At 47.4% G+C, this 16,664-nt stretch overlaps 1 protein-coding gene across 1 annotated transcript; it reads left to right on the forward strand.

The window, feature by feature from the left end:
- Positions 1–257: 257 nt before the first annotated feature.
- Positions 258–3,782, forward strand: LOC125514178 (protein NRT1/ PTR FAMILY 7.2). Its single transcript, XM_048679451.2, has 4 exons — positions 258–443; positions 591–771; positions 1,581–1,798; positions 1,966–3,782. The coding sequence occupies exons 1-4, from the start codon at positions 441–443 to the stop codon at positions 3,406–3,408; spliced, it is 1,845 nt and encodes a 614-aa protein (XP_048535408.1). The 5' UTR covers positions 258–440; the 3' UTR covers positions 3,409–3,782.
- The last annotated feature ends 12,882 nt before the right edge of the window (positions 3,783–16,664 follow it).

Genomic DNA, 16,664 nt, shown 5'->3' on the forward strand with positions numbered 1-16,664 from the left:
GCTCTGGCCTCTGGGCTCTGGGCTCTGGCTGGCTGGAGACGGGTCAGGTCAGAAGAACAAAAGGAGGAGGAGCTAGGGGGTGAAAAACCAAGGAAATAGAGCGTCGCCGTCGGCCGTGACGTCCATCTACCTAAGATACCTGAACCAGTGACCTCATGTGAGCGGAGCAGGCCACGCACACTGCATTCCTCGCCCGCTTTTCCATTCTGCACGCCCTACCAAAGCCCGGCCGCGGGCTCTATAAAGCGCACCAGCGGCTCCTCCCCGCAGAAGCAAAGCGGGCTACCTCATCGCCTCGCCTCGTCTCTTGCTCCCTCTCTCTCTCTTTGCCTTCTTGCTCGGCCTCCTCGCAGCAGCAGCAGCAGCCTCTCAGCTTCTCTCTCTCGTTGCATTACTCGACGGAGGCCGGCTGCTGAGGAGATCCAGCGAGGAAGTGAGAAATGGTTAGAACCTATGCTCCAGCTCCACCTCTACCTCGTTCCTGGTTATCTTCTCTACGTGGCTGTAGCTAGCCAGCGTTCAGTTTCGTCTAGCTTTGTAGTCTCTGTTAGATAAGACAGTATGTAACTCGATGTGATGTATGGCTGCAGTCTGCGAACGAGGGAGAGCTGAAGATGAGGGTGATCGCCATGGGCGGCGAGGCCGCCGCCGAGAGGAGGGCTGCCGAGGAGAAGCTCTGCGAGTACACCCTGGACGGCTCCGTGGACATCAAGGGGCGGCCGGCGGTGAAGGGCAAGTCGGGAGGATGGCTCGCCGGAGGCCTTATTCTCGGTAACTAATTCCATCATCTTTTCTTTAGGCGAAAAACAGCAAAGGATTTCTCCCCACCAGCTGCATATATTATCTGCTGATCACCGTCTCCTTCCTTCCACTAGAAAAGCACTAGCAGAACGAAAGAAAAGAAAAGAGAAGATTTGATAACCAGGCTTTTTCCCAGCCAACTTTACGCCGCTATAGCTGTGATACGTAGGAGTGGTAGTGCAAGTCCGTCGATCTGAGGTGACGTTTTGCCTCAAAGCAGCCGGTAGACAGCAGGCCCTTTTGCGGAATTCTGCATGCTGAGGTGACATCGGCCATGCAGCGCCCGGAACCGGGGATTCCCCGCCACGGGGGAAGCTGCTCGGGCGCACTACGAATGCTAATTCAGGGCGGCAGCACCATTACGAGACAGCAGACGTATCATCCATACGATCCAACACTAGCCATCGATCGGCCGATCCATCTGTAGCGCTGGCTGGCGGGCTCTGTGGTTGGTTGGACGACAGTGCTGGCGCTCTCCCTCCTAGCTAGCTAGCTGCCACAACTGCAGGCTATTATTGGCACTGAAGTGACGCGCTTCGGTTGATCAGTCGGCGCTCCACGTTGCCTTCAGGGGGAAGCGTCGGAAGCCGACTTCGTTTTCGTTCTACAGTTTACTGCCGCGCGCGCTCGTCGATCGCTTTTGCTGGCACTGTGTCGGCTTGCGTGCGTGTCGTCGCGTGGTTAGCCGGCCAGCATCCGTTAGCTTTTGTATGAACTGGACGTGCTCTTGGCGGTGGTGATTTGATTTGATTTGATCTGATAGGTATTTTGATTTGCAGTGAACCAGGGCCTGGCGACGATGGCCTTCTTCGGCGTGAACGTGAACCTGGTGCTGTTCCTGACGAGGGTGGTGCAGCAGAGCAACGGCGACGCGGCCAACAACGTGAGCAAGTGGACCGGCACCGTCTACATGTTCTCCCTCATCGGCGCCTTCCTCAGCGACTCCTACTGGGGCCGCTACAAGACCTGCGCCATCTTCCAGGCCATCTTCGTCCTCGTAAGTCTACTCCTACCTCCATCAACTTCTCTAGTTTTTGTACCTTTGTTGTACACGCGATCGATCGATGGGCGATCACTGTCGCGGTGCACATCAAGGACGTACGTACGTACTACGTGGTACCGCGCGGCCGTGGGCTGATGATGCGCTTTGCACCTTTTCTGCAGGGGCTCGGGCTGCTGTCGCTCTCCTCGCGGCTATACCTCATCAGGCCGGTGGGGTGCGGCACGGAGCACACGCCCTGCGCCTCGCACTCCGGCACGGAGATGGGGATCTTCTACATCGCGCTCTACATGATCGCCTTCGGCAACGGCGGCTACCAGCCCAACATCGCCACCTTCGGGGCCGACCAGTTCGACGAGGAGGACCCCGCCGAGGCGCACTCCAAGGTCTCCTTCTTCAGCTACTTCTACCTGGCGCTCAACCTCGGCTCGCTCTTCTCCAACACCTTCCTCAGCTACCTCCAGGACCACGGCAAGTGGGTTATCGGGTTCTGGGCCTCCACCGCCGCCGCCGCCACCGCCCTGCTGCTCTTCCTCAGCGGCACGCCCCAGTACCGCCACGCGCAGCCCTGCGGCAACCCCATGGCCAGCATCTGCCAGGTCGCCTCCGCCGCCTGCAGGAACTGGAAGTCCGGCGGCGTGTCGCAGGACGTCGAGATCCTGTACGAGGGCGACGACAAGACGGACGCCGGCTCAAGGAAGCTCCTGCACACCAAAGGCTTCAGGTTCTTGGACCGCGCGGCGCTCACCACCGAAGACACCAGCTCGAAGCTCGCCACCTGCAGCAAAACGCGCGACCAGTGGAAGCTGTGCACGGTGACGCAGGTGGAGCAAGTGAAGAGCATCCTGCGGATCCTCCCTATCTGGGTCTGCACCATCCTCTACTCCGTCGTCTTCACCCAGATGGCGTCGCTCTTCGTCGTGCAGGGAGCCGCGATGCGCCGATCAACACCTTTGGGCAGCTTCTCGATCCCGGCCTCCAGCATGTCGGCCTTCGACATCCTCACCGTCGCGACAACCATCTTCCTGTACCGGCGGGCCATCTGCCCGTTCCTGGCACGGTTCACTGGACGCTCGACCGGACCCACGGAGCTGCAGAGGATGGGCCTCGGCCTGGTCCTCGGCGCAATGGCCATGGCCACCGCCGGCACGGTGGAGCACTTCAGGAAGGCCAGCGCGACCACGGCGAACAGCAGCGAGCTGCACATCCTATGGCAGGTGCCGCAGTACGCGCTGATCGGCGTGTCGGAGGTGATGATGTACGTGGGCCAGCTCGAGTTCTTCAACGGCGAGATGCCCGACGGGTTCAAGAGCTTCGGCAGCGCGCTGTGCATGATGTCCATGTCCCTCGGCAACTACTTCAGCGACATCATAGTCAGCGCGGTGACCAAGGCCACCGCGGTGGACGGGCGGCCGGGCTGGATCCCGGCGGACCTGAACGAGGGCCACCTCAACAAGTTCTACTTCCTGCTCGCCATACTCTCCGTCGCCGACTTCGCGGTGTACCTCGTCTTCGCCGGCCGCTACAGGAAGAGCTGCAAGGTGGACGGGCGGAGCGACGACGAGGAGGAAGGGAGCGCGGACGACGAGGAGGCATGCCACGCGTGACTCGGCCGGCGGCCTCTCTCGACGGCCGCCTGGCTGCGGTGGTTCTTGAGATCGGAGACTTGATGCACGAGCGTTGGTACGTACGTTTCAGAGCGCGCGACGGGTCTCTCGTTGATGATAGGACATGCATGGGATCGGAGGTGGCTGGCTGCTGCTACGACTAAAGAATAAGCATGCTCATGTGCAACTACGATGGCATGTACGTACGCCTATGTCTTAGCTATGTGTTCGTTTCTTGGCATTTTGGGCCAGTGTCACGCTGTAACTGACCACTTATGTTCACTGTACCGCTGACTAGTCTGCTCCGCTTCATTTGTACTCCTATGCATGCATGGACAGTGCACTTCATTTGTATGCATAACTTTCTTTGTTCCTGTTGGTTCCGGTTTGCAACAGACCCTGCACACTATATATATAACTTCAAATCGATTTCTTCGAAGAGGAAGTACAACACAACGAAATCAAGAATAACACTTATGGTTCGAACCCAGGAGAGAATTCATGTGAAATGTCATTTCTGCCCTTTCTGAAATGAGATGGCTACTTTGTACTACACTATAGTTAAAAGTTTGGCCACACATATGGCCATTGTATTTAAACAACAAACAAACTTATAAGAGTAACTCTAGCCAATCCCTCAAAGTTTAGAGTAAACTACCGAGTATCCTATAAAGGAGTATATTTGCTCCCGGAAAAAAAGTGTCTTTCTAATCGATTCCTTAAACTTAGTGGACTAAAACTTACAAATGGCTTATGCATTTTGTCGAATACTTGCTATGCGTTTGAGCGGCGAGCAGCGACGATGGACAATGGTGACCACGCCGGCAATGCGCCACCGACCGCACATGAGAAAAGACAAAAGTGGCTCTACGACCAGCACGACCGCCTCGGGTTCAACCAGCCTAGCAAGGCCGTTGAGTGGCTCATCGATGCCGCCTCCGCCGCCATCGACAAGCTCCTCTCCCTCGACCCTTCCTCCTTCACCGCCATACCAGTTGACCACCAGGCCGCACCCTGCGCCGGCAATCAGTAGCAGCAGGTCCCTATGCAGCAACACATCGAAGACCAACAAGGCTGCTTCAGGCGTCGCCGGGGACCGGCTCACGCCATCCGACAGAGCTTTATTCCCCTAGAAAGAAAGTGACAACGAGAGGGCAGGAGCTCAAAAGCTCTCTGAGTGGTTGTCAGGGAGGAGGATGTCGGGCGCGGTGAAGGCGGGGAGCAGGCCGCCATGGCTGGGGCTGAGGGCAACAGTGTGGTTGCTAGTGTTGACAGGGTCCAGCTCATGCTCTCGCGCTTCCATGGGCGCGTCGGCAAGCAGTCGCAGGGCAGGTGGGTTACAGCAGCGACAGTCAGACCGCTGGCCAGGGCGACGCGAAGCGGAGCGACAAGAGCCACGAGATTTATTCTCTATACATGCTCGATCGAGTATATTTAGTCCTCGACGAGGCCGTGGAGTAAAAAAATACTTCTCTAAAGATTATAAGAGATCGGTTAAGTATCGGTTAGAGGAGTAAAGCATAAATTTTACTCCTCTAATTGGTTATAGGGGATCATTTAGAGTTGCTAAGAGGAGAATATCCACTTCATGCAAAACTACAAGTACAAAATGCAAACCCCCCAAAATGAGTTGTAACGTAATGAAAGACGAAGTCTAATAGAGACATACGAAAGACGGTTTTACACCATGAATTTACAAGATGAATAGTCCAATTCTTGACTTCATTTGATCATCTTGACCATATGTTATCTAGAACAATGTTTCATTGTAGAATTGCACTAGTTGAAGGCTTACCTCGATTTTTTGATGAAATTTTGTGTGGCGGTGGAGCAAGAGCCCTCCCTTCTCCCCAATGTAGCTGGTTTTTGTTGGATTCCGTCATCTCCCCCCGACGACTAGGGAGAATGAATGGTCATAACTATCACCAACATCAATGCAAAGCAGGGAGCATCCTCTCCACCACCATCTTCATCTCCATCTTCGACGTGATTCATATGAAGTTGTTGTAGATCGAAACATGTAAAGTTCCCAATGTTCGTTGCTTATTGTTGATTGAGCATGTATGATTTTTTAAAGGGACAACGATATGGGAAGCCCTACAACTTTCTTTTAGTAATAAGAACTGGTATTCATGTTCCTTAGGACTTCAACCCTACGAAGTTTAGTGCCTTTGGCCTTTGAGTTTTGTCTAGGAGCTCGGTGGATTCTTAGGAACTCCAACACATATCTTCTATATCTAAATAGCTAGCCCCGTTAACCTTTTTGTTTCAGCATGAACACGCACACACACACACACCACCTTACCATGTAAACATGCATGAAAAAGACGTACCTCAACAGGCAGACATGTATGAAAGAAAGATCACCTCGACAATTAAATACAATAAACCATATGTATTTTTATTTCTGGTTTTTGTATTCATCCTAATATTCATGTTCAAAATAATTGAATATCGTGAAAGTATATAAAAACTGATTCCTGCTGCAACGCGCGAGATATCATCTAGTCGTATCAAATTATCGCTCGGACACATATGAGCAGGCTCAACCCATTTACACCAGCTTCGTATCATTACGCATGCGACAAGTGCGCTTGGTTTTCCTTTTTTGCGAGTGGTTTTCCTTTCTTTCGTGTAGATTTTAGCTGGGTTTTTCTTTTGGTTTTGAACCATTTTTCTTTTGAATTCTGCCATTCTTTTCCTTTTTCCTTTTCTGTTTTCTTTCCTTTTCGCATTTTGCTTACTTTAAAAATTACTTTTTCTTTTTCATGCTTTTCTATTTTTATTTTATTTTAACATTTAAAATTCATGAACATATTTAAAATTTAAGAATATTTTTAAATAAATCATGAACATTTTTTTAAAATACTAAGAACATTTTCTAAATAACCCAAACATTAAAAATGGTTTAGAAAACAATGAAAATTTTAAAAATACACAAAGATTTGACAAAATTCAAGAATTTTGTTAAATTAATGAAGACTATTTAGATTTACAAACATTTTTAGATTCATGATTTTCTTATCAAATTCTGAGAATATTTTTTTGCAATTTATGAACGTTTTAAAATACTTGATTTAAAAACATTGAGGATACATTTTATATTTATATCAAATAGTGTTAAAAGGAAAAAGGAAAAATAAACTAATAAAAATGGATAATGCGGATTAAAAACAAAAAAGAAGCCAATAGAAACTGGAGATTTGGAAAGAAAACAGAAAGAAACTGAAAAAGGAAACAAACAGAAAAGAAATGTAGAAACCCAGAAAAGAAACATTTATAGGAAAGAAAATTAGTTAAATGTTAAATGCCCCCCGGCCCATTATGCCTTCCTTTGCGATTTGTCCCTAAGGTCCCGAATGCTTAATGAAAAGTTTACATGATGCTCAAAAAAAATTAATGAAAAGTTTACATTTGTCGAAAAGTTATTAATGTTTTGAAACAGAAATGCACCTTTTTTTGTAAAAAGGGGCTTGTTTTCCAAAATATGTTAACATTCTTTTAGAAAAAAAAAGTTCACAAGCTTGTAACAAAAGTACAGGCTGTACACAAGAAATGCTCACATTGTTTTAAAAGGTGTTCACGTACTTGAAGCATAACGTTCACACTATTCAAAAAAATGTCTATATTGCTGAAAAGAGGTTCAATACATTTTGAAAAATATTCATGCGATTTAATTTTTATAATGTAATTTAGGAAGTATTCATTCATTTTGAAAACATTCAAGTAATTCTGAAAATGCAAAAATAAAATAATTTTTTTCTAGAAATATAAAAATATATGTTGATGTTCAAGAATCAATTCCGATTAGGGGTATCCTTAGCAACGTGGTTAGAGATTAGTAGGCGGGGTCCGATGGCCCACTAGTGAAGGTTTTTTTGACTGGAGCCACTAGTGAAGGTCGTCATACACTCCACAACGTCACACAACAATGTCTTTTTTTTAAATACGTCCAGTCGTCTAGGAGCACGACCTAGAAACACTTAGAGTGTCACCGCTTCCTGGAGTCCCACGGCTCCCGAATATATAGTCCGGGTTTTTAAAAGTTTCGCGGATTTTGACCTGAACGAGGTCCACCTCAACAAGTTCTACTTCCTGCTTGCCATACTCTCCGAGACTAAGTGTTAGGGGCAGACTCATAGAAAAACTTGAGAAGTGGAAAGAATGTATGACCACATTCATGAACTAATAAGTGAAGCATCCATGTAACTAAAATATATGGGCATAAACACTTTGTACTTTTAGATCTAGCAGACCTCTGCCCTCACCCTGGTTCCATTATCCAGCAGATGACCCAAGGAAAAACTTAAGACAAGCAAGAACATACGACCATATTCATGAACTAACTAGCCAAACATCCATATAAACTAAAATATGGGCATAATCCCTTCATTCTATTAGATCATCAGGGCGCAGAGGCCCCCACCCCCTCCTCTGTTCCATAATCAAATGAAACCAATGTTCACAATCAAATTTAATTATAAAGTAGAACCGCCGAAAAGTAAAGTCCAAAGCTTCGACAATATGACATGTCTCCGTCGTATCTACTTTTCCAAACACTTTTGCCCTTGTTTTGGACTCTAACTTGCATGATTTGAATGGAACTAATCCGAACTGACGCTGTTTTCAGCAAAATTACTATGGTGTTATTTATGTGCAGAAACAAACGTTCTCGGAATGACCTGAAACTTCACGGAGCAACTTTTCAGAAAATATGAAAAATACCTGCAAAAGATGAAGGCCAGGGGCCCACCACCTGTCCACGAGGGTGGGGGGCGCGCCTGCCCCCCTAGGGCGCACCCCCTACCTCGTGGGCCCCCTATTGTGTGACGCCCGGGTAATTAAGCTACAGTGACCCTCTGCTAATGATGCCACGTCACCTCGTTTATAGTTGCTAATCTCGAGTTAGTTCGAAACTGATTCAAATTCAAATTAAAAAAATAGGCAAACAATAAAAGTTTTCAAATATTAAAACTAAAATGTTCGGAGTGAACCAAATATTGCATAGATAATTATGGGGGAAAACCACACATGCATAAAATGTTTAAATAATATGAGATGGGTAAAACAGCAGCAAAACAATTATTTTAAATGCTTTTAATTACTAAACAAATGTTAATCTAGTTTATATAATCACCAAACTTTTTGGAGTAGGTGGCCTATGTTGTTATGCTAATTTAGGAGTAGGAGTTATATTTTTGTAAAGCTGTTTCGCTAACTAAAATAAATAAAATAGAAAAGGGAAAATAATAAAAACAGAAGAAAACAAAAGAAATTAAAAGCCCCCACCCCTCACTGGGCCTCGGCCCAGCTGGCCATCCAACTAGGCCGGCCCACCTAACCCTTGCTTAACCCCCTGCCTCTCCCCGAAACCCTAACCCCCTTCCCCACGATCCCCACTCTCCTCCCCCCGCGCGATCTGGATCGGGGGCGCCCCAATGCACATCGCCCCGATCCCCTTGTCCCCGAGCCTGACGCCGGGGCCCGACACCGCCCCATCGTCACCGGGCTGCCCCGCCCCACCACTCCGTCGCCGGAACGCCATCGCCGCCGCCTCGCTCCACCAATCCTCCCCGAACGACCTCCACGCGCCCGACGCCGCCGTCCTCTTCGCTCGACGCCGTCGCCGGAGACCACCTCGCCGGACTGCCTCCCCTACGACGCCGGCGTCCCCGTCTTCCTCCTCGCGCCCCGCTGCCCAGTCCCCTGCAACCCCTTGTGAGCGCCACCTCCATCTCCCTCTCTGACCCCGCACCGGGATCGTCCTCGACGGGACTCGCTCGCCCGCGTGCTCCCGCAGCTCCGCCCGACCCTTGCCCCGTAGCCTTCCCCGCGGCCTGGTGCCCGCGGCCACCCCGCCGTACACCGCGGCCTCTGCTTCGCCTCGCTGTGCCCCCCTGCCCGTTCCTTGCCGTGTCCGACTGCGGTTGGCAACGTGCGCTCGCGCTGACACTCCCCGTCGCCGCTCCTGCTCGTGCATCCGCCCGCTGCTGCGCTCACCGGTGCCGCCGCTCAGCTCCACTCCCTCCCTGGACGTGGCTCCCCGGAGCCGCCCGCGCCTACCCCCCCTCTGACCCGACTTTCTGCAGCGCCGTCGCTGCCGCTACACGCCAGCCGCCGCCGCTACACGCCAGCCGCCGCCGCTCCGGAGGCTCGCCGGAGCCCCGTCTCCCCTGGCCCTGGCCGCCGGCGTGCCCCCGCGCGCCCAGCGCCTCTCGGGCTCACGCTCGTTCGGGCGCCCCGCCCCTTTGCTCGCCCATAACCGCTAAGCCCAGGGGGCCACAGACAACTGGGCCCGCCCCCCTGTACCTATGACAAGGGGGCCCCATCCCCCAGAACTTTATTAAAAAAAGAGAATTAATAATAAAAATAATTAAAATAATAATAATAATTAAATTAATTATTTAATTAAGGAAATAATTAAGTTAATTAATCATAATTAGATTAACCTAACTAACTAATTAATTTAATTAAACAGTAGTTAGATTAGTTAAACAGTGATTAGGCTAAACAGTCAATGACCAGTGGGTCCCACACGTCAGCGACCCAGTCAACACCTCTGTTGACTGCTGATGTCATGCTGACGTCATGATGACATCAGCAGACACTATTCTGGATAATGTTGATTAAATTAAATAAATAAATCCTAAAAATGATTTAAATCTTTTAAAATTAATATAAAATAAACCGTAGCTCGGATGGAAAAACTTTGTACATGAAAGTTGCTCAGAACGACGAGACGAATTTAAATACGCAGCCCGTTTATCCGCCACGCATCCCTAGCATAGAGAACACGCAACTTTCCCCCTCTGTTTCATCTGTCCGAAAACGCGAAACACCGGGGATACTTTCCCGGATGTTTTCCCCCCCTTCACCGGTATCACCTCATACCGCGATAGGGCACCCCTAGCACCGTTACTTGTCATGTCATGCATCACTATGCATATGCTTGCTTATATATTTATTGTTTCTCCCCCCTCTTCTCTCGATAGACACCGAGACCGACGCCGCTGCTACCCAGTACGACTACGGAGTTGACGACCACTCTCTCTTGCCAGAGCAACCAGGCAAGCCCCCCCCTTTGATCACCAGATATTGCCTACTCTCCTCTATACCGCTTGCATTAGAGTAGTGTAGCATGTTACTGTTTCGTTATTCCTATCCTGATGCATAGCCTGTCCTTGCTACTACTGTTGATACCTTTACTTGCAATCCTACTTGCTTAGTATAGGATGCTAGTATTTCCATCTGTGGCCCTACATTCTTGTCCGTCTGCTGTGCTATACTATCGGGCCATGATCACTCGGGAGGTGATCACGGGTATATACTATTTACTTTATACATGATACATGTGGTGATTAAAGACGGGTCGGCTCGTAGGAGCACCCGCGAGTGGATCTTTGAGGCGGAGCGACAGGGCAGGTTCCTACCACCTAGGAGAGAGGTGGGCCTGGCCCTGGTCGGCGTTCGCAGATACTTAACACGTTTAACGAGATCTTGGTATTTGATCTGAGTCTGGCTACTGGCCTATACGCACTAACCATCTACGCGGGGACAGTTATGGGCACTCGACGTCGTGGTATCAGCCGAAGCCTTCGTGACGTCAGCAACGGAGCGGCGCGTGCCGGATTGGACTGGAACGCCACTAGGCTAGGTCTGCTTCCGGCCGCCCACGCAACGTGCAGGTGTGCTAAGGGCGATGGGCCCAGACCCCTGGGCGCTTAGGTTTAGACCGGCGTGCTGACCTCTCTGTTGGTCTAGGTGGGGCTGCGACGTGTTGATCTTCCGAGGCCGGGCATGACCCAGGAAAGTGTGTCCGGCCAAATGGGATCGAGCGTGTTGGGTTATGTGGTGCACCCCTGCAGGGAAGTTAATCTATTCGAATAGCCGTGATCTTCGGTAACAGGACGACTTGGAGTTGTACCTTGACCTTATGACAACTAGAACCGGATACTTAATAAAACACACCCTTCCAAGTGCCAGATACAACCGGTGATCGCTCTCTCACAGGGCGACGAGGGGAGGATCAGCGGTTAGGGTTATGCTATGCGATGCTACTTGGAGGACTTCAGTCTACTCTCTTCTACATGTTGCAAGACGGAGGCTGCCAGAAGCGTAGTCTTCGAAAGGATTAGTTATCCCCCTCTTATTCTGGCTTTCTGCAATTCAGTCCACATATGATACCCTTACTCCATTTGATACCCATGCATATGTAGTGTAGCTCCTTGCTTGCGAGTACTTTGGATGAGTACTCACGGTTGCTTTCTCCCCCCTTTTCCCCCTTTCCTTTCATTCTAGTTGTCGCAACCAGATGCTGGAGTCCAGGAGCCAGACGCCACCGTCGACGATGACCCCTACTACACCGGAGGTGCCTACTACTACGTGCTGCCCGCTGGCGACGACCAGGAGTAGTTAGGAGGATCCCAGGCAGGAGGCCTGCGCCTCTTTCGATCTGTATCCCAGTTTGTGCTAGCCTTCTTAAGGCAAACTTGTTTAACTTATGTGTGTACTCAGATATTGTTGCTTCCGCTGACTCGTCTATGATCGAGCTCTTGTATTCGAGCCCTCGAGGCCCCTGGCTTGTAATATGATGCTTGTATGACTTATTTTATTTGTAGAGTTGTGTTGTGATATCTTCCCGTGAGTCCTTGATCTTGATCGTACACATTTGCATGCATGATTAGTGTACGGTCAAATCGGGGGCGTCACAAGTTGGTATCAGAGCCAACTGCCTGTAGGAATTCCCCTTCCACACTCCTTGGCCGAAGTTGAGTCTAGACATTACAAAATCTTTTACTAACATGGCTGTGTGCCTTACGGGCCTACATCGCCATCTGGGTGGTATTAGGCTCTTTTACTCCTCGATCCTTACTCTGGGACACTGAACTCTCTCCTACTCGGGTTAAACGATTTTGCTAACTCTAACTCTAGGTTCTCGTAAATACTTTCTCCCGGAGAGCCCCTTCATCCCAGATGATGGCCCGCTTCACCAGAAGATTCTGAGGATACTCTATGATGTTCTGTCGAGATTTGTGCCATCACTTTTGCTATTCCCGACCACCGATAAACCCCTATGGATAACCACGTATACTCGCCATTCATACAATGCTTCCCAGTTGATCTTGTTATTACAAGATATCCCAAAATTCCCTCTGTTGTTCCGAGAATCCTTGAGCTTACTGCCTTGCGGTTCTTTGCCACATGGATACCACTATGGATAATTTCTAGCACTCACTGGATATTTGCTCATCCCCAGTTGATTCATGTATTTCACAAAAGTATTCAAAATACTATTTGAACTTCCGAAAATCCTGAGTAACCTATTGCTCTTGGAATTCTTACTTGCTTACCTTATGGTTAATCCCATAAGTCTATAATCTTATTGGCATCCCTTGTCATTATCATTTTTGAGTCCGTTGATTCAAATGTTGCGAGAGCTCGCCATCCTCAATCAGATCCTAGAATTCATCCTTCCGGCTCAGACGTCATTTTAAACATGAGCTGGTTATCGACCAATCAAATTGCCGTCGATTGTACCCCTAAGTCTATTCAGCTTATCCATCCTTGATCAGAGCATTTGCTCCTGATCCCTTGATTTGAAAATCATAATTACTTTGCTATTTAAACGTTGAATTATTCAGATGTTCTATAAAACGATGCATTTGCAATCTTTCTTCCTCTGATTGGGTATCGATACTCACATCAGCCCCATTGTGGATCACCATATCCACTGTTGGATTATTATCCGACAGTGTCCTTCATAATTAATCACTTTGTGAGTTCTTTCTCCGATACATAATGCCTTTGATAAATTGTATCCTCTGCTTGCTCAAGCATGCTGTACTATTGATCTTGTGTTATTTACTCCTGAAGTTCATGGTATATGTTCTAAGAAGCCCCGTTTGGTTGAACCTATGCCTTCCTTAATCTGGGTGAACTCAAAAGTTTGCACGGGTCATGCTCCTCTGGTAATTCACCAGGTAGGTTTTGACACTGAAATCATTTATATCTAGAGCAGTGAATGAAAGGTTATACATTGAAGAAGTGGGAGTCGACCTTGAACTTTGTGTTCATGCCCATGGACCCGATGTGGAACTTATCATGGAAGCTGCTTGTAGTAATAACTATTTCCTTGATATAACATCCTTTGGTATCGGTGAATTGATCCTTTGCAATCGTGGTTTCGACCATATGTTCTTCTTAGATCCCATTTCTCGGGCAAGTTTAAGCACTTGTCTTCTGTGGATCAATACCACCATTCCAACCTTTACTTTGATCTTTCGTCGAGTATTACCCCCCTGGTATCTCGAGGTTATCTTGGAACTGCATAACTTCTTATGAGTTCTTCATCTAGTACTACATTCTCACTGATTACAACTTTTCATGTGCCCTGAGTTATTAAACACTCAAAAGACACCGATAACTGAACCGAGTCCGCACTACGGTTCAACAACTTTTAAGTAATCTTATTTAAGTACGATTTTGTATCCGATCAAGTCATTCCTAGCCTGATCGGCTATATCATTATTCGTGCTAAATTTTAACTGTGCCACCCGGTCCTTATTATCGGAACACAGCTTTCGACTATGAGCTAAGCTTACGTCGATTTCCTCGTCTTATTGTTTCACCTCGAACCACACACTTTGATTCCGAGTTTGTGTCGTATATGTGGTCCCAATAATCTTTCGTTGCATCAGTCCTTTTGCTTGATGCAGTCGTGGTTCGATTGCCTCTCCGTGGAGCCGCTCGACAAAAATTGTCGTGATCATCATCAACATTTTTGACTCCTTCTAGGATATCGATCGAATTCATGATGATAAGTGCCATCCTCATTCCTTGGTAACTTGATTACCATCGACTACATCCTTACCTTCCTTTTATCGCAAACTTGTTCCGGTTATGGATGCAACTTGCTATCCAGCTTGTATTATGTTCTACCCTGAAGTATTACCCTCTTCTTTTGAAGTTAATGATCGGCCGATCATTCTTAGCCTATCTGTTATTGAATCACCATTCTAACAGTTGATCAGGCTACCTATGCCCATATTTCAGCTTCACTCTTCAACCAATGTTTAAATTGTGTATGTTTTTCTCGAGCATACCACATTATATCATTTGATTTGACAAATGTTATCTCCTTGTTCACATAAGTGTGGAAATCCATCTTTTGAAAATCTCAATGAATTGTTGCCGGGTTCATCAGCCACTCCTCGTCCTTTTCCTTGGTTAAATGATGAACTCTTGTTTCGAAACTTGCTTCCATAGTTCAATTCCCGAGAATCTTACAATGTCATCTTGACAATTTGTGTTGCACCTTTTCTTCTCAGGCATCCTGAGTCTAAGGTATCCTAATACCGATCAGATCTGAATCTCGGTCAGATATGATGGTTGGAACATTTTTCCAAGAGTTATAACACTGGTCTTTTATGACCCGGTAAGGTGATGGCATGCCCAACACACCTGGCCGGTTGGCCATATTGTTATAGATTCCTTTTCAGCAAGGTTATCCATTCTTCCATGAGGAAATTGTAAGACTTATTCTACAAGTTATTCCTGATGGATCCTTTGAGTTTCCAAAGTCTGATCTTCAACTGATGACCATGTCAATGCTTTCTCGGAGCATGCCTATGGTACTTAAATTTTCAACAAGACCATTTGAAGCCCAATACTAAATGTTTCTTGCTCAGTTATCCAAACACCGCTGTATGGGCAATGTCATGAAATTTCTCTCCCCTTACCTAAAGGGTTTTCTGCTTTCTATCATGTCATGGATATCATGCTCTCCTCGTCCTTGGGAAAGATATACCCGTGGAATATGTGTTTAAACACATTTCCCTTTCCATTGTTCTGTTTAACCTGATGATCACGTTTTCCTTTTTCATTGGTTTGTTTGACCTCTCTTGTGATCTATATAATCTAAGCAGTAGTTTTCTCCTACTTAGGTAAACACCGCGGTGTACAATTCTGTCAGTAAGACCCTGTTACTATTGTTGAAAACTTTCTGGTAACCGCCGATGGAGGAGAACTCTACCTATTGGTCCGCCTCGTTCAGCGACCAGGAAAATGGTTCTCTTCGTCCCTCGCCCTTGGTACCGATGTTGTTGCCGACATAACCGACAGACTATCCTCTGACATGCCTTGCTTTCATGATCGTGCAATACGTCACCGCCCTTCCTGCTTTTAACCCACATGGTGGGCCCATAACCCACAGTTCCACAGGATCAAAACCTGACTCTCCTATACACCCTGTTGCCAAAGTTATTCCTAGAGCTTGACTTCGTATGTAATTGGCGAGCCACCTTCCTAGTGATCAATTCTGGTATCGGACACAATACTTATTCCCGTTGCTCTAAACCCCATTCACACTCTGTTTTAGGCAATGAACGATTGCCTATCCGCTTGAAACTTCTTATTGCACCGTCTTACTTTGCTCTCGATGTGTTTCATTTGTTCAACTCGAGAGATACTCATATGTTCATACTTGGGAAACCCCTAGAAGACTTTCCCTTGTAACATCCTATCGTTGTAGAGCTGCCCCTTACCTATTCGTAAGTACGATGGAGATCCCGAAGAAAGGATGACAAATTGATCATGGTGACTTGAAGCAGTGAAATGAAGACATCAACGAAAGGGATCAACCTCTTCGAAAGGGCGGCAAAGACCGAGAAGACTCGTTAGGTTTTTCGCTACCAACACCTTCGCCCCTTACTCCACCGCTTAAATCTCGGGACGAGATTTCTTGTAGTGGAGGAGAATTGTGACGCCCGGGTAATTAAGCCACAGTGACCCTCTGCTAATGATGCCACGTCACCTCGTTTATAGTTGCTAATCTCGAGTTAGTTCGAAACTGATTCAAATTCAAATTAAAAAAAATAGGCAAACAATAGAAGTTTTCAAATATTAAAACTAAAATGTTCGGAGTGAACCAAATATTGCATAGATAATTATGGGGGAAAAACCACACATGCATAAAATGTTTAAATAATATGAGATGGGTAAAACAGCAGCAAAACAATTATTTTAAATGCTTTTAATTACTAAACAAATGTTAATCTAATTTATATAATCACCAAACTTTTTGGAGTAGGTGGCCTATGTTGTTATGCTAATTTAGGAGTAGGAGTTATATTTTTGTAAAGCTGTTTCGCTAACTAAAATAAATAAAATAGAAAAGGGAAAATAATAAAAATAGAAGAAAACAAAAGAAATTAAAAGCCCCCCCCCTCACTGGGCCTCGGCCCAGCTGGCCATCCAAC

The sequence above is a fragment of the Triticum urartu genome, chromosome 6A, assembly GCF_056163025.1.
Source record: "Triticum urartu cultivar PI428250 chromosome 6A, HENAU_Tu73, whole genome shotgun sequence".
Taxonomy (NCBI): Eukaryota; Viridiplantae; Streptophyta; class Magnoliopsida; order Poales; family Poaceae; genus Triticum; species Triticum urartu.

Excerpts from the sequence above, each read along its gene's own strand:
- LOC125514178 (XM_048679451.2), top strand. Across the intron at positions 772-1,580 it reads CGCCGGAGGCCTTATTCTCG|TGAACCAGGGCCTGGCGACG; the intron begins GTAACTAATTCC and ends TTTGATTTGCAG. Across the intron at positions 1,799-1,965 it reads TCCAGGCCATCTTCGTCCTC|GGGCTCGGGCTGCTGTCGCT; the intron begins GTAAGTCTACTC and ends CCTTTTCTGCAG.